Below are 25,650 nucleotides of genomic sequence, written 5' to 3' on the forward strand. Positions count from 1 at the left end.
TGCACCAATGAGCATTTAAATAATGCGTCAGAAAAAAATGATAGATTTCTCTGTGTTTGCTCATATGACTATAAAACTAAACACTTCACATACAACTGTGCATTTCACACTCACTGAATGCCGATTCGAGGTGAACCGCAGCTGATTGGCTCTGAGACCAAATAAGTGGCATTCTCATGATCCACTTGTACGCCGTCTCCAAGGCCCGCGGGCTCCGCCCCTCTCAGCGGTGTGGAAACAACACGCATGGTCCGTAGACAGGCAGATCCTGGAGCGGCAGCAGGATTCAGAGAGGACGTGGATGGGCTATACACCGCTGTTTGAACCATGAAGCTTTCTGTGTCAGGGCGGAAGCAGCCAGATCCCGACGGTGGCGGTGACAGGTATGTAAGGAGACCGGGAAGCATGTTTTCCTAAACATGATGAACCTAAACATGATGAACAGGCTTGATGTTCGATCATGCTTCCGCGTGGTCCTAGCGCCGCCTGAACGCATGACCGCCTCACTCAATCATACAAGTTTACCAGAGGTGACAGACGCTGCCGCACTGAGGCGGCCGGTGCGGCTCAGTGGACAAGGCCGACAAGCTGTTCCAGTACACGGACTGTCTGATATCTGGTGTCGATTAATCAATTCAGACATCAGTTGATTGGTGGTCGTGTTAGCCCGACTGACAGTGCACATGCAGCAGGGTTAACGTGCACGTTCACACATCTCAGTTTCCATCCCTCTACTTGACTGCGCATCCTGCACAGCAGCTCCACGGACACATTTTTTTTCAGCAAGATGTTGGTTTAACAAGACAAGCAGAAAAACAGGAGCGATGGCCTGTCCGCCGTCATACTTGAGCTGTTTGTATGTCTGTGTGGTACAGTTTGGGGAACAGACGAAGCCGCGCATGTCCTCGGTGCGGTAAATTGTTGCATGAAGCAGAATCGTTGCATCTCTCGGTTGTTGCACAAATGGTCCTGCGCTGTTGTTGCTGTATTTAACACCTTGCTTTAGTAAACAGATCATGTGCAGGTGACTCAACTGAAAGGCGATAGCTCATTTGTGCAGCTGCTTTACTCGAATGACCTTATGGTGTCAAGTTTGTTGCAGCGTCACTACTGGTGCTGAACCTTAAGTGTTCTCTTCCTGTCATCCAGCAGCCACTGTGTGCACTGTGTGCTAATCATCCTGAGCTGATGGCTGTAGAGGTGACTATGAGCTGCTGCTTCATTTAGTTGTGCTGTGGCAGGTTAAGACTCACTGCATTCGATGTTTCTCATGGTAAAACGTGACATTGATAGGTCTTTAAAATTGAGCATTTATGTGCCGGATCAGTCAGTTTTTGTCCCATTTGTTAAGCTGACTGTACCTGAGATAGTTTTGAATTTGACAGTAATTTGCTGTAATTGTGTTTTCTGCTATTTGTCCTGCCAATGTTAAAAAAAAAAAAAAAAAAAAAAAAAGAAGAGAGGGAGAGAGAAATATCTCACCATTCGGAGGTTAGGGTGTAGTTTTTCCTCAGTCTGCAGTTTGTACTCATGGTGAACCCAGTATGACCTGATTGGTGCACACAAACCAGCCATGGTAGCTGCATCTATCAAGGTGATTTGGACACCAGAGAAAAGAAATATCTTAACTGCTACAGAAGATTTTCAGGAAATGAAGTCACAGTAGCACCACAACCTGCAGTGAGATGTAACAGAGATGATTTGTTGAAGACTGTGGTTGTGAGACTAAATAAAGAAGGGTGGATCAGCTAATTGTGGTCCTGATGAAGGCTTTGGAGGAGGTGTCATTTGGCTAAAATAGTTAATACTGGCTCAGTTTTTTTTCAGCAACATGTACAGTATCATCTTACATCAGTGCATTCTGATGACCAATCACATTTGTGCACACACACATTCCTGGTAGAGAACTTTTTGGCATTGAATGCTTGTTGAGTTCCTCCATTAATCCAGCCAGTAATTGTTTTGCCAAAATATGGCAAAAAACATTGACATTTCAGAGTCTGTGTTTAATATTCAAAAAAAGGTTGCTGTGGTTTTTGACAGGATTAAATCCTTTTAGATTGTGTTTGTTATACTGAGTAGTTGTTTCAGTGGGTGGCCTGGTGTTCCATGGTGTTCCTGCAGTGTTAAAGAACATGCAGACGCCACCAGCAGCAGCAGCAGCAGCCTGAATACTTTGTCTGTGGTGGAGAACCATGGGAAGAAAAGATCCAGCAGAATGGCTTCAGTGTTTACTGATGTGTCCTCAGGGTGGTAACCTGAGCCCACCTGTGTGACAAGCCTGCACAGAGAACTCACCCCCTGTCTGTCTGTCACTGTGTTTGTCTGTGTGGTCGAGTTGAAACTAGTTTAGCTCCCCCCTGGCTTGTGTCCACACTCTTTAACTCTGCATCTCAGAGATGCATGTTAGACCAACTCGAGGCAGTGTAGCCACTGTTGTAGCTACACATGAAAGAATGCCTGCACATTCATATGATAATTTGTTGGCTTTTTATACAATCCATGACTTTGTTCCTCATGCGTGTACAGAAATGCACTATCAAACAGAGTTGATTTCTTGAAATGCGCATAATTTAACCCTCATAAGTGTTCTTTGTGAATTATTCATTTCCATCCCACTTGCACATAACTCTTCATTCATTTGCAAAGTGCAGCAAAGTAAATAGTGAAGACAGTCTAGTGTTTTGCTTAGTTAAGTGAATAACACTGAGTTTAGTGTGATAACACTAACCATTCACTCCAATACAAACTGACCAATAACTACTGCATTACTTACAGTGGTTTGAATTTTGTAAAATCAATGGTACAATGACTGTGTGTTTTTGCATCATGTTTGACTTTGATTTGTGTTAAATCACTTGCATCCCAGTGTTGGCTTATTTAATCAAGCCATGTGTTTTTTTTTTTTTTCTTTTAAAAGTCAGCAAATAAGAAGAGGTGTGTTGTGGAAATACAAAGTACACAACTTCGACCACAACCACAAAGCTGGAAGTCTTTTCCACTGGGAAACTTGTGTCATTCTGCTAAGTGGCTGATTGTCGGTATTACATTGAGAGTATTGAATGGAGCTAAAGCCTCAGTGCCATGCAAAACATATCTCCAGATGTGGATAATACCATCTTAATCGCCATTATTTATCCCATCGGTTATTATTAATGAAATGACCACATCTATACTTTACTACAGTCCACTTAAATGCACACTGCTGGCAAAGTTGTTTAAATATTTGAATAAACTCTGGGCTTGAGTGCTGTTTGCGAGTCTCGTTGAATATTTCATATTTGTTGAAGCTGAATAGAAGCTCTGTTCTCAGACAGTGGAGCCCACGCTTCAGTTTTTTTCAGTGATTTTTATCATTTTCAAAACATTTTAGTGTTGAAACAATTAGGTGATCAATGGATTAGTTTACTGATATGAAATTGATAAACAACAATAGATAAAGAGAAATCATCAAAGTTATTAATTGAGCTTTGAGGATTTGCTGTTTTGACCCCCCCCCCCCATCTGCTTTATATCCATGAAAACTGAATATTTTCAGACTGTTGGTCAGACAAACATTTTGAAGATGTCACCTTTGGCTTTTGGGTATAGTTGTTTAACTCGAGAAAACACAGAAAACTGGGGGGAAAATTCACTATTAATAGCCCTAAAATGTTTACATGGCAGACGATTTACTGTCCGTCTATGTTAAGGCTGTAAAATTACAACTTGAATCACACACACTAAACACTTTTATTATAAAAGTGGCCCTCCCTCATACAGATCCAGTAATGGAGCAGCAGCATTGTGTAACAGTGTTAATGTTGCAGCTGTGAGTGGTCGTCTGTGTCCAGGCTCTCTTGTTGAATGCAGTCAGCGCAGGCTGATAGCCAGATTTGTCATGTGATAATTATCTGCTCTGTTTCTGAACAGAACAACATATTCCTTCTATCAGAATGAGACAGACTTCATGTTGCAGTCATATGGCCATATGCAAGGAGTGTTTTTTTTTTTTCTTTTCTCCAGAACGTGAATATCAGATTATTTCATTGAATTTTTTTTTCATCTACATGAAGCAGTCTTTCTTCCCTTTCCAGCTCAAGCTGATGGATGAAGGACGACTCTGCTTTCCTTTCCACCTCTGTTTACATCCATGTTGTATTGACTTTCAGACAAGAGCTGGGTTTTCCCTTGTTCCTCCTGACAGCACATCTGTCTCCATTAGAGAGTACTATTGATGTGCTGCTGTATCAGTCTGTCTTCCGCCATCTTTGGACAGTTGAAAAGAGGAATCCCATTGTTCTCCACAATCAGCCACATGGTAAACATGTCTGAGAGTGTAGTATTGTTTTGTTCTGGACCATGTGCTGCAGAGCAGCTGATTGACTGAATCTTTGAACCCTTATTGAACATTTCATGTGCATTTAAAAAGTCTTAGGCAAAAAAAAAACACACACACACATACACATACAAACATACATATATATATAAATATAAAAGGCATATTTTTCTCATTTATTACCACTTGCAAAGGACTGGAAGTTGCCACATCTTCCAGCATCTGATAAAGTGAGGTCATGTATGATGAATTCATGATGTGCTGACAGTCAGCAGAATCTGAAAAAAGCATCTAGATGGTTAGCCAAGATTTGATCCCAGATGCTTTCCAGAGGACAACCCCTCAAGCAGATGATGCACTATGATGCACTCCATATAACTTGAGAAAAACGTTGGTTGTGTTCCACTAACCCTAGAAAGCAAGGACAAAACTCAAAGTGCTTCCATGTTTTCAGTTAAAGCTTTTAGCAGTAACTTCTGCAGAGGTGTTTTTGTATGATTGACTTTCAAGCATAATAAAGACATGGGCTTTTCACATGAATTATTACAAGCCTAAATTAACACTCACATCAAAGTCAAAATGAATAACTCTATACTGTGGGTTGCATATTTAGAAACAAGCAAACAAGTGCTCTTTGCAAATTAAGTCGACTTGCCTGCACCATTGAGTATTGACTGCAGCTTCAAAGACGCCTTTGAGGTTGTGGTAGCCTCTGAAAAGTGATTTCTGAAAAGATCCTGTTCCATTTACAGTTGGGCTACTATGCCAAACTCAGACTAGTGGATGATATTTGCTCTCCACAATGGTCATGGGGTTTGGAAAGACATGACGGCTCAGCATTAGAAAGCCTCATCAAAGCTCTGTTCCTCCTCCTATTTCTGAGCTGTGAGTAGGAACGTATGACCGGCTGTCAGAACTGCACATGGTGATGATCATTATCTTCACATGGCTGATAGAGCCTTGTGGTTTTGGATGAATAATAGATACTAAGTGCACTAAACTGCTGCGCACTAAACTGCTGCGGCTATGAGTCACTTTGGGGAGGCTGGAGTTACACTAACTGTACCGCTCCATCAATCATGAACAAGAACTTTTCAGGCATTTTTGTTTGCTCGAGGTTGACTCTGATGTGGAATGTGTTTTAAAGTGGGGACAATGACGAAGTTTAGTTATCTACATTTGAACCACTCTCAGTAAGAAGCAAGAGAAGAGAGAAGCAAAAGTTAAGAGTGAAGTAGTGACTAGTTTTTAAGACGTCTAGGTTATAATAACTGTTGTCTCACCTTTTTAAATGACTGTTTTAGTGCAAGGCAGTTCCTCACCACATATTGAAATGTATAAATCGGTTCCAAAAATAACTGGTAATGTTAACCACATTGTCATTTGACAGAAAATGTATTGTTTTAACTGACTTATGTAGCATTTGAGTTGGACAAAGCAAGTCAGAAGATGTCACCCTAAGCTCTTAGAGAATAGTTTTGGGAGTTACTGATTAAAATCAGCATGAAAATAATTGTTACTTGCAGTCCTAATTAAAATGCTGTTGAAATGGTGGATATGGGATTATCCTTTTCACCAAATTTAACACTATTTCATTTGTCTAGAAGTCTTTCGGCCTGTGAGTCAGTGCTCACTGGGCCATAGATGTGCTATATGCCGTTCACATAATTTTTGTAGGCTCAACAATGGTCATCGTGCTTTGTATAAGCCAATCAGTACAACCCTCCCCGGCAGCTTGTTAAGTGCAGACCACTGCACTTTCATATGCTCCAAGCATCTTTTAATAACAAAATTTTGAGAGCCACCTATGATGTATAAGTTCAGTCCTGACCAATCAATTCCAGCTCTATCTCCGCACTGTAAATTATTTCCCTCTCTATACCGGTGTCTTTGATGTCGACTCTTGAGAGGCAACTCACTGCAGGAGACCACTGGATCCTCCGCTAATGATCTCTACCCAGGCTTGGGCTCCTGCTTTTATGTCTTGCATAACAGTTGCTTTTTTTTTTTTTCCTCTTTAGATATCAGCTGTACATAGTGTTCTTTTTCAGTACAATGGATCATCTGTTTCCTCAGATGGACACCGGGGGACATGTGTTGTTGTGATTGAGGAGACCTTCAAGAAAATAAACACTTGACCCCTTGTGCCGATAGATGCTATTTTCAGTGTTGTTGTAGATTTACAGCTTTATGCTGAATCAAATACAACCGACCCCTTGTTCAGTAGCAAAATCAGCTTCGATGTGGCGTATGCAAGTTGTATTTATAGACCACTGGTTCTGTGTACAGCTCTGAAAATGAAGTTTGAACTAACAGACAACAAAGTTATTGAATCTACATCTTGATTCCTAACTGTGGGTAATACTTATCCCCTGTATGTTAACTGAGGGTTTCACTGGTGTGAGACAAGAAAGCATTGTGTGTCACATCATTTTCATACTGTGGTGCACATTGTCAGACATTACATTTACATATCCTGGTCAGGAAAAGTCATGCTACTCTTGCCCAATAATTTCACTGTTACACAGAAGCTACATCGGCCCGCCTTGACCTCTTATGTTGCTGTACGTCTGTGTGTTCAATAGAGGCGTTGACTGTATGCCTCAGTATGTCCTCGGGACATTATACAATGGAGACTTTAACATCACAGCTACATCATCCTGAATGATGTGTCGCCCTGTGGTCCATTCAGAATTGCTATATTAAAGCTGTGTGTTGTCAATTATTAACTGACCTTTATTTAAAGCTATTCTAGTGCTCAGCGCTGTGATTTAGCTTGCTAGGCATGTAACATATTAGGCTCCTGTGCTTTTGAGAAAGTGTTGAACCCTGTTGACTTTTTCCACATTTTGGGGTGTTAACAGTCTCAGAGCAAATAAGTAAGTATTTATGTGACCAATCCATGCAGTAACCCAAAACAGCAAGAATTTTATCTGCAGATGCTCAAAAATGATTAGGGGGGAAAAAAATAAATGTTATTCAAGTATTCACTCTTTATACTGACACTCAAAACTCAGTTTGGGGAAAACAATCAGCTTCTGGTTAAATGAGGCTATTTCTGTTCAAGACAAAGCGCAGCTCATCACCTGTCTGACACGTCCCTGCTGTGAATCTTGGTTGTGGCAGATTCAGCTGTTTTACTGGCAGATGCTAAGACGCATGCAAAACTAAAGGGGAAATAACGGAACCTAGATTTTATTTGATTTGTAAAAAACTGTGTAATTATTTTTAAATAAATGAAATCAAAGCTTCCTGATTAACTTGAGCCATCGTGAACAAATTTAGCCTTTTTATTAAAAAAGTCAGAAATTTATGTATTCAAATTGAATATTTCAGCTTTTCATTTTCAGAAAATTTTAATTTTACACAGAATTATTGCGCTATTATTAATCTAAGTAGTTCAAACAATAATATTGTATTTTATTTTATTTTTACAGAAATAATAGAGTAAACGTTAATGTTGCATTTAGTGAACTTACTGCATATCCTGGCAAATGTATCACTGTCATTCCACTGCCTTCAGCTGTTTTCTTTTTTTTCTTTTTTTTTTTCTTGTCTGAAGGTGATTGGCAGTGATTGCAGTTGCTTGTGACACCTGGACAGCATCAGCAGTCTGAAAGTGTTGCTGTGGATCTGTAACCGTAGTCTCACCTGCCAAATTGCTCCTGCAGTATTGAATGGCCTGTCAATGTATTGGATGTCCAACTCAATCAGGTCCTAAATTGAGTGCAGATAGCGCTGGGTTTAATAGCCCGTTGCTAGTGATGAGAAAGCAGAGGATTTTGTTTAGCTGAGCTCCATGCAAGCAATCTACATTTCTAAAATGCCTGTGGTGAGTGCAGACGTGGATTCAGCATTAGTCCACATTCACTGATAGACACTTTTATTGCACTGCTGCCTGATCCAGGCTTTTTTTGGGCAAGGAGATGAGCAGATAAGGACACGTCACATAAACTAACATGAAGTTAAATATTCATTTAACTTTTCAAACAAACACCTACGAGAATACTGCAGAAGACAGGTTAATTTTTGGTTGTGAGTCACTCCTGTTAAATCCTGCCATCCAGGAAATGCATCAAAGTTTTTTTTTCTAGACTTTTAAGGAGATTGTCAGTCCAATTAATAATCTCTTGACATCATGTCTTCAGACTCTATCATGTGTTTCCAAGTCTTTTGTTGCGATTGGATCACGTCCCAGCAAATTGTTCCACTAATTGAATAGAAGAAATTGGCACTCTGTGTACTTTGTGTGTGGAATTTGTAGCAATCCTGGCACAAACACTCAAAGAACAAAATCTGTTATCCTGACAGACTACCTGTGTGAAATCGAGCTCAGAGTTGATAAGAACGCAGGTTATTATGTCTGTTTGCCTCTGCAGACCGGACATTCCTGTCTTTACTATGAAACCCCAGTGGTTTAGTTTAATATCAGGGTCACAACCTTGGCAGGACTTGAAGTTACATTGAGAGGAAGCCAGCCTGACCACAGTGCTGAGTGCTTTTTATTTTGGTCATAGTCATCACAAAGTCTAGACATGGCAATTCACTCCTCCGATCTCTGGACTCCTTTTCAGACAAGCCTAAGCTCAGTGCTCTCTCTCTCTCTCTCCCCCTCTCTCTCTCCTCTGTGTGGTTGTCGGGGTTTCTACAGCCTTGAGTAGCTCGGGGCATGTTTAATGTTCGGTGTGCATGCAAAGCTGCTTCTGCAGCTGAACAGACGTCTTTACACCCTCACTCCTCCGTCCTCCTCCTCTTCCTCTCTCCATCGTTCCCTCTACCGGTTCCATCATCTCAAAATGAATCCGGCACTGCTGTCACTGCTGACGTGATAGCCGCACGACATCACCGGTGCTATGACAACAGCAAGCCCAGCCTTTCTCTCATTCACAGGTCCATTTTGGGCTGTTGCTGAACGTTCCAAATTATGCACTGCAACACATTAAGACTGCGACCTTTCAGCCCCTGTTGCCTTTGAGGTGAAGAGAATATTTGTTTCATTTTTCATAATCCTGTTGTTCCAATACTGCTCTTTAAACCACAAAGAAAAGGAGATGAAAGTAAGATTATTTCTTGAAAGTTTCCATTTAAGCTTCCACTGATCCAGGCTGAGAAACGCATGCCTGAATCTGACTGACTTTTCTGATAGTTGTTGATCTTATCAGTTTTTTTTTTTCCTGCTCAATAAGAAGGCTGCAAAATTTAGTGTAAACATGATGCTTCTCATATGGGAGTGGAGGGGCAATTACAGAGGAGACAAGGGAGGGAGCACACATTCCTGCTGGCAGTAGGTTTGTAGTTTAGGGGGATGGAATTATAGAACGAAGGAGGGAGCAAGGAGGGAGGGAGTGAAGAGTGTGAAAGAGTCAGCAGGAGGAGGAGGGGGGGATTTACAAACAGTCACTCCCCCTCCCTTCCTCCCTCCCTCAGTTCTTCAACTCATCCTTGCATATAGGAGTCAGTCTGCTGTGGACTTGCAGGAGAAGTATCAATAATCCCCCTCATGTGGAGCTTGAAATTTCCCCTTTTGTGATTTGTGGGATTTCTCTTGGCTACTGTTGGGAGAAGAAGCAGAAGTGACTTCCTGGTAGTACACAGAGAGGTAAGTCATTGTATTTGCTCCTGTGTCTTTTTGCCTCTTTGGCTGTTTATTAGCAGATAGAAGAGACAAATGGCTCTCCAGCCTCAGGACTCCCACTTTCCAAAAGAGGCACCAGTTTTAGTCACACACACACACACACTGAGTCAACGTGTGTCTGTTAGCATAGGTTTCAGTGTATTTCAGAGTGTAGTTAAATTTGTCAGATGCAATCAAAGCTTTTGTAAATCTTGGTGAGCCTTTGGGGTTTGTATTTTGAGGAATTATCATGTGGGGATGTGGTTTTCTCTGTAGTTTCCATCAGTGTTTGCATTTCCATGCTCTTATCTTAGAAGTGTGTTTGTGTGTTGTAACCATATACTGGGGTCTTCACAGCCTGTGTTTAGGGTGGGGTTCCCACCTCATGTTTGTACCTGTAGCACTCCTGTGCAGGGCACAACTTCACATCCAACTGCATGCAGCAAGCCATTGTGTTGCTCTCCATTCAGTGCCAGACGCAAACAATGCAGCTTGTGTCTGTGTCGTTGTAATGACAAAGCTGTGGTGGTGGTGGTGTTAGCGGTTTTGTGATGCTGAGAAAGAGAGATTATGAATTGCAAATGCGAGAGATGGTCAAAGTCAAGGAGAATTCCCAGGGCGCATCCTGGAGGGGGCTGGAGGACTTTCTGATGTGTGAGTTCATTTAAAATCCCAGCTTTGTGTTTGAAAGCCCGTTGTGTGACTCCTGCGGTGGGGAGAGGGGTGAGAAATGGTCATCTGGTGTCATAGTTATGGAAATGTATTGACCGTTCGAGGCTTAGCAGGACAGGAGGTCAGGCTCCAGCTTTCAGGCTTGTAAGTCTTGACAATGACCCTGTTATGACTGGAGAAAAGCAAGCTGTTAAAAAACACAAACTTTGAATTCTTTTAAAAAAGCTTTGTATTCAAACACATGCAATGGGAGCCTTTTCCTCAAACTTAATTTGAGCTAACAAAATTATTCTCCTAAGAGTAAAATAATTGTTAAATCACTGATCGGTTTGCAAGGTCTTGTGTCATAAGCTTTACTTAATTTGAAGGCAGAGTGTACAATGGAAACAAAGGTTATATTGTAAATTTACAAGCCAGTAGTGTTCATCTGAGATCAGGTGGTCTTTCAGATACATGGCTCATAAAAGTTGGACTATATTAGGAGCAGAAATCAGAATGACGGTACACACAGCGACACAGTGAGTTCCTTCCAGTCACCCAAAATTCAAACTGCATTTAATTCTGGCTCTTGCTCTTATAAATTTTCATCTGTAACATATTTTGTGTTGCCAACTTTTGCGGTTCACGTATTTGATGGCAAGCTGTGCATGGAGCTGTAGTTGTTTTATTACGTGACTAGATGAGATTTGGTATCATGAATTTTGACAAATATTCTTCTTAAAGGCCACATGACAGAGTTTAGGAGTGAAATGAACTGTCCCTCCATCTGACTGGTCATTATATTAACTTTGCTAATGACTTGCTTTCTCTAAATTTTTAAAATAGCTTGTGTTATGAAAGAACCAGTCACTATGATATTCTTATACTGTTTCCATATAAAGGTGTTTGGCTACATTAGTTATCCATGCTAATGTAGCAATACATTAGCATGGATAACTGTATTACTGAGATTAAGTATTACCTCTACAGTACGCTGACATTTAACTTAGTCCTTCGCCACAGTATATTATAGGGTTTCTTATACATAACATACTAACTTCTGCTTCAGATACCTATATGTTCATATCTTGGTGTTCACTACCATGTTTCAAAACTGTTACCGCAGGGCAATAAAAGACGTCTGTACTGGAAACTGTGATCAGGACCACTTGAAGGGAGTGGACACGTTTATATAAAAGAAAAAAAAAAAAGAAAGAAAAATTACCAAGCTCTGTGTAATCATGTGTGTCAGGATCCAGCTTGGCTCTGCTTCAATGCACAGTGCAACACAGCAGCAAGCTGGGAGCTCCAGGGGTGTTATGGTTGAGGTGGTGCTCAGGGATGAGTTCTCAATGGGCTCAGTCCAGAGATATGATTTAGATCTCCTCAGCACATGTAAACGTTAGACACATTGTTTGTAACTGATGGAAGAACAGTTCAAAGAGGCACATGCTTTTGCCATTTTTAAAACCTTTATTTGGAAACCTGCTTACCTCGAGGACGAGTTTAGGAACACACAGATGCAGTCTCATCTCATCATCAAGAGTACCAGGATGCTCTCCCTTCTTTGGTATCTATTTGCAACATACTCTAAAATGTTTATTCCCTCCACATTAATATTGGAATCAAAAATGGGCCTTCACGTTGACCCAGATGTGTTTTTGAGTGGAGTTTGGGTTATGTGTTTGTACTTTGTGGTGTTTCATAAAACTGAAGCCATGCTTGGTATTCCTACTCACTGACCTGGAAGCAAATGGTTGCTTCTGTGGAAGAAGATCCTGAGTGAACCAGATCAGAAAACACATTTCCAGTGCAGGATGGCAGCTCCTCTGTCCTTGGCACTGTGTTTATTCTGCGGCCGGCAAAAGGGGACATTCAGGCAAGGACAAGTCAGCTGCCATCCTGAGATTGGTAGGTGAATGGCCCATCCAGCAGCGCATGCTCTGAAGGCATCAACAACCATTTGTGGTATTGCTGGTTTATTGAATAAGCCACTGGGCTCAGTGGAAGTGTGTCGACCAAGGCTGAACCCTGCACCCCCTCACATTTAGAAACTAGAAGTAGCATCACGTGGTTGTACGGCTCCGCCAACTAGTCCAGTTGCAGTTGACATCCATGTCTGTCGAGACTCATTTAACATATGTAGTGAAGACTTTAAAGGAATTTAATAAGAGGTATTAAGCATAGGCCTATTTTTTTATGTGTGACCATAGGGATGTATAAAATGCATTGATTTGATATGACTTGACTTTGTTAAGCTTTGTTCTGCTGCATGTGTAAATGTTCCTGAGATATGGTATTCACGAGTGATAACAGGGCAGACGGACGCCTCCATCCACAGCTGTGGCCGCTGCAGAGGCATAAATATACTTGACACAGAGGAAACTGCAACTGCAAACATTTTTTCATCTCCTACTGACATGAAATGTCTCTATTGCAAAGTATTGTCCCAAAGTTTCGATTACACCTCAATTTCACACAGCCTTGTATATATTGCCAGTGCGTGAACAGGCTGACACTAGGCAGAATGCAAATGTGATGCGATGATGCTATAAATATGCAAATGAATGTATCACGTCGTCTAGTGACATTTCCAGCAGGCTTTAGCTACTTTAACTTACTTTACTTGACCTAGTCTTAGCGAGAGAGCTGGTCAGACATGGCAGTTGTGGGAGGAGATAGATTACCAAGACTGATAGACTACCAGATATTATATATCACCACCAATATCTAATTACATCTTACAGCCGTTTTACATAAACATCATCTCTGCTGGTCCTCAGCAAATGATGTTCCCTGGTGCATCGCCTTTGCAACAGAAAACCCTGCGTAACACCAGATGATATTTTTGGTAAACAGTGGGTCCCAGCATTGATACCACTGATCACAAATCTATAATCATAAAACTGTCTAGCACATTCGTTCCTCATGTGGGGCGGAAATTGTCTGGTGCGATTGGAGTCGGACTGTGGAGGAGTGAATTGTAAATCTGGAATGTGAAGCGTGTAAAAGCAGACTCGTGTTGATGCTCCATGTAGCCAGGGGAGACCTTTTCACTGACGGTGACAGTTACAGGCTATGAGAAGGTCAACTTGTTAAAGTCTCTGGTGATTGTGGTTGTGATATTTTGTCACAGTGGCTGCAGCCTTTTAAATTACACAAAGCATTTCTATGCTCTTTCAAGATGAATAGTTCCAGCTCAAACTGTTAGTAGTGAGCTTGAATTCTTGTGTGATTCACTGGCTGGCGATGAGCATTTTGTTCAGCATTTGATTAAACTTCACATTACTGAGAGTTAAATTGAAGTGACTTTTCAATGGATTTACTTTTATACTTTTTCTTAAATGAGTACAAAGCTTTGATTTACAGATATCTGGCAGCAGATTTTCAGATCTGAAAGCAGTTGCTACGATAGTTTAAAAAAAACGATCACTGATGCTCTGACACAGTGTCCTAAATAATTACTACAGATGAGAAAATGAGCAGGGTAGCTGTGAAGGGAAATTTAAGCGAGATGACAGAAGAAAACGGAGGGTTAATTTAATAAGGACATTTGCTTTTTCTAAGCAAGAACTCAATTATTTTTGGCAAATCCAAAATCATCAGAGGTTATAAGAAGACCGTACATTCATCTGACAAACTAATGAGGATTAATTGGTGACTGAGCTGCAAGTTTAAAACAGTGTTGTCAGTTTTCTTTTTAATTCTGAGCAAGTAATTATTTGCTCTGATGTAGTAGTCTGTCTGGTTAAACCTAAAACGTGTCCAGGTCTATTTTGAGATGCTTTGATAGTTTCAATAGCAGATTTTTACTTGTAACACAAATCCCCCTAAACCAGATTAAAAAGCACAGATCCCTTTCCCCACAGTAATTTAGTCAGAGGAGTCACAACCACAACCTGTACCCACCCCCTTTGTCGTAACAGTGGTCTGTGGCTTGTGTATACCTCCAATTAACAGCTGTTTAAGGACTTTAAAGGCTGTGAATGAGGAGCTAAAGAGCCGTAAGCAGGATGTGGTCTGCTAGCACCTTGGTTGTGACCCTGTCGACAGGCAAATTGCTGGCATTGATGATCGGGATGAAAGGACTCTGGCACAAAATCACACCACAAGAGCTTCTTCAGTCAGCTTGTATAGAAAGACAGTATTTGCTATCACCACTGCATCTCATTGCATCTTGTAAGTGAGATTTTATGTTAAGTTTTATTATATTGGTGTTAGTTTTACACATCTCCCAGTACACCCAGTGCATAATAACCAGGATCCACAGTTAAAAAGACAAAGATTTAGTTGGTTATTATTTTGATTAGCAATATGGGCAAAATACTTTTTTATAATTAAAAAATATATATAATAAAAACCTTTAGTAAGTCAAATCTTTTTACCGGTTTACAAGTTTTATTAAGTATTTCTAAACTTATAGAGTGTACAAAAGATTTATTAACCCAAACAAACCCCGCAGCATCTGCTGTACACAAACCCCTCACGGCTTTACAACCCCAGCAGAAGCAGTGACCTCTGCACACAACGCTGCCCTAGAGAAAACACTTGCAGGGACAAAGGTGCCACCAGGCTAAACACCAGCAGCTGCTGCTCAACCACAGGCTCCAAGATCAGAGCCTGCAAAATGAGTTCACTTTTAGAATTACATTTATAAGGCGATGATATTTGTATCTCTCACACAACCGAGGCTTCTAGACTCTTGTTTACTAAAATTTGGATGAGCATGGAAAAAAAGTTTGTGACGTTTGACTCTTGAATTATTTTGTTTATAGCAACAGTGCAATGCCAGCAAGTGCCAATGCCAAAAAATAAACACTAAATTAGGTTACACTGGTCAGGCCTGTGTGTGCCTCACAGAAGTGCTCATTAGTTAAATAGAAACACAGTTTGATGAGGGCAAACAGGGTAACTTTCTCTCTGCAAAGGCATGGTAACTCAGTGAACCAATCCTCATAACTAAAGACTACTTAGCTCCTCAGAATATCTCAAATGATACCCATTTCAGTTTTGAAAAAATAAGGGAACTTACTCACAAAACTCTTCCACAATATTAGCTGTCACAAACAATAGGTGCCCTACTTAGCTTAGTGTGCAATGTCCACAGACAAAAAGCATCAATTTGCATAACAATCTACCTTTTTGTGCTCAAAAGTCAAAGTCAAATTGCCAGTCTACCCACAGTATTTATGTTTACCACTGGTTGCTGCCATACCAGCTGTACTGTACAGCCATTATTCTGCTTGATATGTACTGGCATCCATCTAAAAGGCTGCTGTCCTACATTAACAGTGTCCCATAACACACCACCACCTGAGCCTCTCATGACGGGGCCAGAGAGGTCACGCACAGCAAAACCATTTGCCACTGTCCTCAGAAGCATGAAATGAATTTTGCAGCAGATGAAAATAACTTACTGGTTTGTTGTTTTTTTTTTGGTTTCTATCTGTTCAAAATTATTAATATTTTTTTGTGCAGTGTTACTTCACCTGCTACTCTACGTAAATACAATTGTTGTTGAAAATGGCAGATATTAGCAATGGCAATAGAATTAATCAGACTAATCACTTTACCTGCTCAGTTTTTCCACTCTCTACGGATACATTTTGACTAAGGCTGTTAGTTAATCTTAGCTGGATGAGCCAAATGCTGGCTAGCCCCATTGCTTCATGATACATTCTGTGCCACGACTTGGCACAAAGCTATTCCAAGACAAGTCAAGCTGCTTTCATTATCACTGAAAGCCCCCTTTTCCAGCTGTTTGCTATTCAGAGTTTCTAGGGCTACAGATCCCAGTCAGAAAAATACTCTTTGGCTACATGACAGTGCTAGATAGTTTTCCTTTGAGCTATTAAGCGAAGACTGGAGGAAGTACTTGTTTTGTTCATCAACATCCCAAATAAATGCTACTCCGGCACGGATGCCTCTCACCGCCATGAAACATTTGAAAGAGGATGCAAGCTTTGCTGATGCAAAATTTCCCCCTGGCCTCAGTGGAGCACGCTCAGGAGCAGAAAATGAGTCATGAGAACAGGAGATCACTGTTTGGTACTTCCATTTCCACAGAAGCATATGACTCTATATCAGTGGGGAAATGTGAGTTGTCTTGAGTGCAGTCTTTCAGATGTTAAACCCCCCCCCCCCCCCCCCTTCTCCTGCTCCCCCTCCTCCACGCAACTACTTGTTAACTGTTATTATCTCTAGAGGAGTGTTCAGATTACAGGGTTTTGTGTTGGAGCTTGTAACTAGTCGGCCCAGTGCATACTTGCCTTTCACCAGTGTAGTTAAGCTAAATAACAGGATTGCGTTTGCAAGAGTCAGAGTAAGATATAGAGTCGGAATCGGATTGTAAGCTCATTTTGCCTGTATCTGATTTCAGTGAGTTATGCAACAGAATCTTCTGTCATCCTCAGATTTGTCTGGCGCACTACAAGATTGTATTTCGTTTTTTTACATGAAGCTCATGATTACAGGGATGTACACCCAGGTGTTTTGACACTGTCAGTGAGTTCCACCTTTTTTGAAAGTCAGATTGTGGCCATGGTGCAGGAATTTTCATCATTTCCTCAAACAATACAAACAACTTGACATTTTTGTCCTTAGGGATGTAAAGGAGAAGAAGAGCAGGTGGGAGTCGGGGCAGTTTTCCCTTGTTCCTGTTCCAACAGGCCCAAGTATTTGTCAAATATAAGCTGAGCTTTTAAGTGGTCTTTAATAACAAAAACGACCTTAAATCTACCTGTCACATATTTCAGGGATGACAAAATCCCACAGCACAGGGAATGGAAATATGAAAGCCCCTCTCCCAAAACAGTGTCGGATATCATTGAAACTGTTGTGAAATAGGCTGGTTCTGGCATAAATCAGAATGTGTGACATTTATGTTTCTATACTGTCATGCATATTAATGATAAGTTCTAAATAATATTTTGTGAAGTCTTTCTTCACCATGAATCCAGACTTTTTCCCCTGGGGACAGAAAAAAAAAAACCCTAAAAGTTCTTCAAATATAATTTTTCCATTCCAGATTGTAACATCATGAGATCAGAGGAAATATCACCCCGTCTCTACCAGTAACTCATGATTTTATAAGCCTACGTCTGACAGCTGATGGGGTAGATGACAGCTCTGCAGAATTTTGAATAAAAATCTTAATATTACTATTTTACTATGTAACACGCCCTGCTGTGACAATAAAATGAAAGCTCTATACCCTATTTGTTTTTGACACGAGAGCTGGATTTTATGGATTTTATGAATTGGATGTTTGCCCATCAGCCACTCACTCAGAAGCAGCTTGATGCTTTTCATGTTTTGACTGTTTACAAGTTCCCCAAGTAGAATTAGCCATTGTGAATTTATGTGCTTTTCCCTGAAGCTTTTGTGTTGCTGATCTTGAGTCACAACAAAACAGTTCTTCTTGTCTGGTCTGTGGGTGGCTGGAGTCTCCTGTGGTTATGTATTTCATTAAGGGCTTGTAACAGATGAATCCTCCGAGTGCTGCTGTCCAGCGCTCCCATGCAGCCCGCTGAAAACGAGAGGTGACCCACTTATTCGGGTCCTCGTTCTGTCACGCTGCCAAATTGCAGGCAGCATTTTTCTAGTCTAATTGCTGATTTCTATTTATTTATGTATTTGTGTATGAAGGACGGTAGTGATGATACAGGACAGAGATGGAGGCAGTGACTTTGTAATGTGTGTTAGCAGGTATTTCTAGAAGAACCCACTGAGTGTTCAGGGGGATTTGGTGCTTTATCTTTTCCAACCCTGGTATTTCTTCCTCGTGTATTAGTAAAGAGCTAATGATGGATTCTGTGCACTAGCACCATTGCAGCTTTAAAGAATATAGTGTTAGGGAATAGAGGCCATTTAAACCTTGCATTCAGAAATTCTGGTGACTCAAATGCATTAAAATTTAATAACCCTGTATTTCAAAATTATGAACATATACAGTAGTAATAAAAAGTATGTGAACCCATTGGAATTATCTGGTTTTCTGTACTAATTGGTGGGAAAATGTGGTCTGATCTTCATCTATGTCACAAGTATGGAAAAACCCAATATACTTAAGCTAGTAACACACAAACAATTGATAACAATCTTTTGTGTCTTTATTGAAGCATTCACAGTACTGGTGGGAAATGTAAGTGAACCTTTGGATTTAATGTTTAGGGTCACTGTCCGACTGCATCGCCCACTTCGGGCCACTTGGGAATTCATTTCCCCCTCAATGATGGTGAAGTGTCGAGACCCAGAGGCAGAAAAGCAGTGTCAAATCATGATGCTCCCTTCACTGTGCTTCACCTTTTGAGATGGTGTTTTCATGTTGGTGTGTTGTTGCAGTGCCCTTTTTTTGCACCATTCATAGTGCTGCATGTTCCTCCCAAACAGTTCAGTCCTTCCAAACACTCCTGACTCCAATTAGCGTTTGTTAATGCCATTAGCTGAGGGGTTCAGACTTTTGCCAACCTACACTGTGAATAGTTGAATAATGTGTTCAGTATGGACAAGAACAATACAATGAGTTGTATGTTATTAGTTAATATAGATCTGACCATATGTTAAGACAAATTTTATACATAAATTGAGGTAATTCACTTACCTTTTCTTGTCACTGTGTTCATTTGTGCATTTTTATTTTTTAGGAGCCTCTTCACACCAGTCTCTTAACTATCTGTGTTTTCCCTATCTTAAAAGCTTCAGTGGAAACCTCTGTGTTTAGAGGGCATCTTTGTTCTATTATCTCTTTGAAAGAGGCAAAAGAAGCTTGCTGATTCATCAGGATCCTACTACAAAACTGTAGAGAGAGCTGTTGTCTCTTTTTATAAGTTCAGGTTAACAATGACTGTGTGGCAGACAGAACAAGGAGCTGTTTGTGCTACGATTTAGACGTGTCAATGTGTTGATGTGAAAATAGTGGACTTGCTCACATTGGAAACCTCATTTGACTTTGCTCTTATGAGTTTTTATCATTTATTTATTTTTTAATACAAATACCTTTTTCCTCCTCTCTCTCTAGTGAGTTTTCTTAGACTTTGATGCAGCCTTTTTTAATCTAAATGGGACTTCCCCTGTGACAGAAAGGACAGTAATAATAGGACAAAGCAACCAGCTATTTTAATTCTTAAAATATCTTTGTTTGTTTTGGCAGATTGGGTGACCAGGTGGTTCACATACTTCAGGCCTGAACAAATGAGGTTGTACTGTAAAATCCAAGGTCACTGCACAGTGGGTTACCTTAACAGTACTGACGGAGGTAACCACATCTTCTGCTACTTAAGCCCCTCATCTCTGCTTGAAACAGTGTAATTAATTTCTCATCATATGAAACCACTGAGAACATTAGCGAATCCAGTACAGCAACATATTAAAGCTCCCCTATAAATAGCAGAAACTTTGTCCACAAATACCGACCAGGAGCGCCGTCAGAAAGATAGGGCTTCATTTAATTGTATTTACAGTTTTATGAAGCCTTGCAGGCTTCACAGAGTGATGATCAGAGCTAAATCAAGCTGGATATTTTGTTTCTCTTGAGGGATGACATCTGCAGCGGCATCGAACTTTCACCTTAGACATATGAAACAAGCCTGGAAGTAGCCCTCAGTGTAATGTCTGTGCTAGCATTTTGTGAGCGTGTGAGCATTTTGTCGCTTTGTGAATCTCGTTTCCTGTAATGAGGGCGGTGGCATTTCATAGTTCTGCTTCAAGTCTCCTTTTCTTTTCTCTTATTTTCCTCTACCCAATAGGACTGAATGAAGCAGGCAATAAACTGCGGTGTTTTATTAAAAATAAATGGACTTCCATCAGCATCAAACATTATGCATTGCAGTACCAGTGAGGGGTGATGAGTGAGCAAAAAGAAGAGGGGAAAGGGAGCTACATAAGGTAGAAAAAAAAACAGGGTCAGCTCCGGTTTACGTAACGCCCCTCTTCACAGTAAGCCTGAGTGCATGCAGCAGCAGAAGGCGTCAGAGACACACGCAAAAACATTGCACACCCCCCACCCCCCCAAAGGGTCTGTCCGGAAAGGAGGGGCAGTGCACATCAGGAGGAACAACAGCCACAATGTGGTTAGTTAATCTTCTGTCCCATCTGTTGATGGTCCCAGGCATGGAACAAGACTTTTCTTCTTTTTTTTCTTTTTTTTTTTTGCAGCAGGCTATCCAGCCTAAGGGCAGGTAGATGGAGTCCAAATGTGCATTATGGTGAAAACTTATGAGCCCCCTCCCCTCCTGCTACCGGTCCTCTCTAATGCAGGAGGTAGTGCCTGAGAACAGACAATACTACATGGATGGTTCACTTCAGCTCTGAATAAGTCATGTTCACTCAGGCTGTCACGGTGTTCATATTGTCATTACATCCCCTCCACTTCACACAGCCTCAGTGCATGTTGAAAGGGGCAGAGTGGATCACTTCCTCTGTCACACTGAGGGTGGTGTTCACTGAGCTGACCAAAACTGGCTGTTTTTTAGGATAGTTTTCTGAAGCAGCACCACAATAAGCCAGGTTCCAGTTACAATTGCCCCACTGTTTCGCTTTCCTTATTTCAACTCCTCGATGAGCATCAGGTTTTTTAAGGGGAAATTCTGTGCAGCACTTGGTACAATCACAGGCTCATTTTTGATCGGTGAAACAAAGTGATTTAAATACGAAGGCATATGACGTGTCCACCATACGCTCTTGAAACAGTGATCACAGTGATCTTTTCATCTCAGTATCGGGGAGGTTGTTTCTTGAATTCTCATCTTAGATCCAGTTGATGAATGCTGAAACTTGCTTTAATTTGACTGATCTCTGTATCTTGCTTATACATTCAAGCTGATCACGCTCTGTGAATCTATCTGTATAGGGATCTTGGGCAAAAAAACAAACAACTCTAACTTTCTGTAAAACTTTTTTTTCAGTATTACATAACAGCCCGAGCAGATGCATAAAAAATTACAGTGTTTACATATCCGTTCTTAGGTGCAGATTTCTTGAAATACAAGCCAGTATTAAATGATATACTTCATTTGAGGCACACTTGGCACAATTTTATATGATTTCTCACCTGGATGTCTTTTGTTTTCAGAGGTTTGTGGATTGTACCAGCAGCTCAAGGACCAAACTGTCTGAAGATCCAGTGACAAACAAAATGCCAGAAAAATCATTACGACCTTGCAGGTAGGCTGACATACAGACACAAATCTGTCATTTCATATCTGACACGTGTCAATTATAAATGATACATTAAGTTCCTGTATTGGTTTGGACTTAATTCAAGCTGTATGTCCTCTTCTGTTCAGCCTCTGAATCATGGGAAATGTCGAGAGCCAGAATGGGGACCATGGCCTCTACGGAAACGAGCGTGGCTATTTGTCACGTAAGCACATGTCTCGGTCTCTTCGCATCTCCAACAAGCAGTCCAGACGCTCTCGACATGCTTCATCAGGGAAAATAGAGCACAGGAACTCTGAGACGAGCACACGCTCAAGTAGCACCCCCAGCATCCCACAATCCCTGGCTGACAATGGCCTGGAACCCTTCAATGAGACAAATATCCTCCCAGACTTTGGAAGCCCCATTTGGGTGGATCGTGTGGCCATGAATCTGCGGCCCGTGTCCTTTCACAATGACCTGGCTAATCCCTCAGTGCACATGAATACAATGCACATAACCCTACCTGGCCCCACCGCAGAGGAGGTGCAGGACGAAGACGTGTACACGGGCGAGGTAACGTATCTCCAGAAAACCCGGGACGGCACCAAGGAGACCATCAGCTTCAAGAAGAAAAGGTCTAAGTCTGCAGACATGTGGCGGGAGGACAGCCTGGAGTTCTCCCTGTCAGACCTCAGCCAAGAGCACCTGACCAGCACAGAGGAAATTATAGACGCCGCCAACGAGAGGGACTTCACTGACTGCGAAGGCCACCTGCAGTGCAGCCCCACAGACTCCACTGACAGGGCAAACTCCCTGGATGAGCTGTACAGTCAGAAGAATCCTGCCCGCAGGCAACCCCATGGCCGCTATGCCAAGTGGCACGATGCCAACAGGGCTATCAGGGAGGGCGAGGATGATAAGATGCTCTCCCCATCAGAGGAGGATGGGAACACTTACGGTGCATTTACTCTTCCCTGCCGGCGCTCCCACTGCCTGTCTGAAGGCCTGAGCAGCCACCAGGCCGCCATGTGTGCCAGTATGCAGGGCAGGAGGGCGCAGACTATACAGGTAAGATGTCGAGCGTCTTCACATCGCGCTGATCTTTCACAACACTAATTTAGCACAAATGAAAATGTTGCGCAGTTCATAGAAAATGGTCCATCTGTGAATATGTACACGACATATCTGTTTGGTATCCTCTTACGTTAGTGAAATGTCAGTCCTGAACTGTTAAAGCGGTGTCACGGTCCTTTTGTGCACAGAGTATGAAAAGCTGTGCAGAATCTTAATGCAGTCTGGTGGCATCACCAATAAGACAGCACCCTTCATTCACCCCCACCCCCCCCATTGTATCTGAGCGTTTCCTCTGCTGCATTCAACTCACAGATAATAAGCTGCTGAAACAGATTAAGTGTAAAAAGAAATCTTGTGTCAGGGGAGCGATGTGTTGTTTCCTGATGAAACTGTTGTTTTTCTCAGGAGAGGAGACTGTGATGACGGGAGGGGTGGGGGGGGTAGAGCTTAAAGTCACTCCCTGTTTGAAATGCCTCAGTCTTTTGTTATGATAATGAGGGGAGGCCTGTGGAAGAGTGTAACAGTAAAACGTGTATGGTGGCCCTGTCACTGCGGGGTACCGTCAGCCCTGGTGAATGGAGCTCTGGAGCGCATGATTGGGTCATGTGACCAGATGGAGATACTGAGCTCGGTGTAACCCCCTTCATCTCCCAGGAGCCTTTGGCCATGTGGGTAGGAGAGGGCAGACCCTGCGGTGCCACAGGGAGGGCAGGCTGCACTCACACAGCACTAGACGCTTTGCAGTGAGTAATTAATTTTGAGGAGAGCTTCAGGATTAAGCAACCCATGGACTCTCGTTAGGCCTCTGCAGTCAGTTTTTTTGCAACATGTTTGCTTTACAGGAATGCCTCTGTCTCTGTAGATACGGGATAAAGCCACTGAGATGGATGGTTTAGTTGTCAGTCAGGGTAGGAGCTGTTGTTGACTGGCTACCTTGTTAGTGATGAGGAAAACGTGGCTGCCATGCCGTCTCACCTGTCTTGTGCTTCTGCCACGACGCAGGATGTCACAGCCGGGGAGGGCAGCGAGTACGAGGACAGTGGCATCGACGGGGTGACGGTGGAAGCAGAGCACCAGTCCAGACGCTACAAGACCATGTCGGCCTCCTTCTCCGTGTGCTCGGCGCACGGCAGGGGCATGTTTGCCGGCAGCGACAGCGGCAGCAGCAGTGGTGGCGGGGCCAGCGAGTGTGTGCAGGGTGTGTACGAGAACTTTCGTCAGGAACTGGAGATGAGCTCCTGTCAGACGGAGAGCCTGGAGGAAGCCGGGTCCGCCTTAAGTGATGAGCAGAGCACTATGAGCTCCGCCTACCAGTCCGACCCGTTGCTCAGTGTCACCCAGGGGATGGTGCGCAAAGCTGGCAGGCTTGCCGTCAAGAACTTCCTCGTACATAAGAAGAACAAGAAAGTGGAGTCGGCCACGAGGCGCAAATGGAAGAGTTACTGGGTTTCCCTGAAAGGTTTGTTATACCCTTAATGTGTGCATAACATTTACACCGTATTCCATAATCTCAGTGTCAGTACGGTTCAGTCAACACTGCATGCTATAATGATGTTTAGGTTCTGCTGACATATAGTAACTTATGAAGAAATACTTCAAATGTCATCTACTTCAACTGAGCTCATGAAACCAGGCTTTAATTCAAGCATGATACAAACCCCATCACTACATTTTTACTTGAAATCAAATCGGTACTGTAATGATCATGGTGCCCCCTTTTTCTGGCAAGTCAGCCATGCTGCACTTCTTAATGTTGGCCACTGGAGAGCAGAATTAAATTGCTTGAGCAGATCTGGCTTTAAAAAGTAAAATCAGAATCATTGTTATTCTCTCCAGCGAGCATCTGTGTTGTCGAGAAATAAATAGATTGTTGTGCATTTCCAGGTTGCACTCTGTTCTTCTATGAGACTGATGGCCGTTCAGGGATCGACAACAACAGTATTCCCAAACATGCCATCTGGGTAGAGAACAGTATTGTCCAGGCTGTACCAGAGCATCCCAAAAAGGACTTTGTGTTCTGTCTTAGCAACTCCCTGGGAGATGCTTTTCTGTTCCAGGTAAGAGAATTAAATCTTAAATGTCATCTGATTTTTAAGTGAGTGAACACTCTCCCGTGGGCAAACATTACCTTGACCCATATGTTCTCTGTTTTCTCTCCTTTCATGCTCTTTGAAATTCTGATGTGCTCTTATAATTAGCAGCGAATTGAAACAGGAATAGCAAATGAAGAGCTTTTTATTTTGAATGTCAAGGAGCTGATGTGCAGGTGTTTAACCTCTGACCTTCGCTTGTCTCGTTGTTCCCCGGCACAGACCTGCAGCCAGACAGAGCTGGAGAACTGGATCACAGCCATCCACTCAGCATGTGCCACCGCCGTTGCCCGCCAGCACCACAGAGAGGACACGGTGCGGCTGCTTCGCGCCGAGATCAAGAAGCTGGAGCAGAAGATCGACATGGACGAGAAGATGAAAAAGATGGGAGACATGCAACTGTCTGCCGTCACCGACACCAAGAAGAGGAAGACGATCCTGGATCAAGTAGGTTTTATTCTCCTTTCTCGCAGAGTTCCCACGTGTCAGGTGATTGTGTGGGATTTTGACAAGTATTATCCTGATTGGAAGAGTCTCCAAATTTGACTGGTTCTCTGAAGACGTCCGGGAATATCAAGATATCGAGCAAACTTAGAAAATCACGTCACAGAAAAGAAACGTCTTTTAATATACTTCTCTATTTAACAGCATTTTAAAATTTTACTGCCGTCCGACTGCTGGCTAAATTCACATTTTCCTCTTCCTGCTCCTAATTCAACATTATAAAAACCAATTTATTTTGAAAGAGTAATGTCCGAACATTA

General features: G+C 42.1%; 1 protein-coding gene across 2 annotated transcripts in view; it reads left to right on the forward strand.

The window, feature by feature from the left end:
* The first annotated feature begins 251 nt into the window (after positions 1-251).
* Positions 252-25,650, forward strand: part of tiam1b (TIAM Rac1 associated GEF 1b) — a 46,271-nt gene continuing 20,872 nt past the window's right edge. Inside the window, exons 1-6 of one of the 2 annotated variants that reach the window (XM_056373562.1) lie at positions 252-383; positions 21,655-21,746; positions 21,869-22,790; positions 23,799-24,255; positions 24,681-24,853; positions 25,109-25,333. In XM_056373562.1, the coding sequence (XP_056229537.1) occupies positions 21,879-22,790; positions 23,799-24,255; positions 24,681-24,853; positions 25,109-25,333 (1,767 nt within the window). In that variant the 5' untranslated portion in view covers positions 252-383; positions 21,655-21,746; positions 21,869-21,878. Of the gene's footprint in view, positions 384-9,773; positions 9,918-21,654; positions 21,747-21,868; positions 22,791-23,798; positions 24,256-24,680; positions 24,854-25,108; positions 25,334-25,650 lie in introns of those variants that run through there. The other variant, XM_056373563.1, reaches the window with a different exon arrangement.

Source organism: Seriola aureovittata, chromosome 4 (genome assembly GCF_021018895.1).
Source record: "Seriola aureovittata isolate HTS-2021-v1 ecotype China chromosome 4, ASM2101889v1, whole genome shotgun sequence".
NCBI classification, from domain to species: Eukaryota; Metazoa; Chordata; class Actinopteri; order Carangiformes; family Carangidae; genus Seriola; species Seriola aureovittata.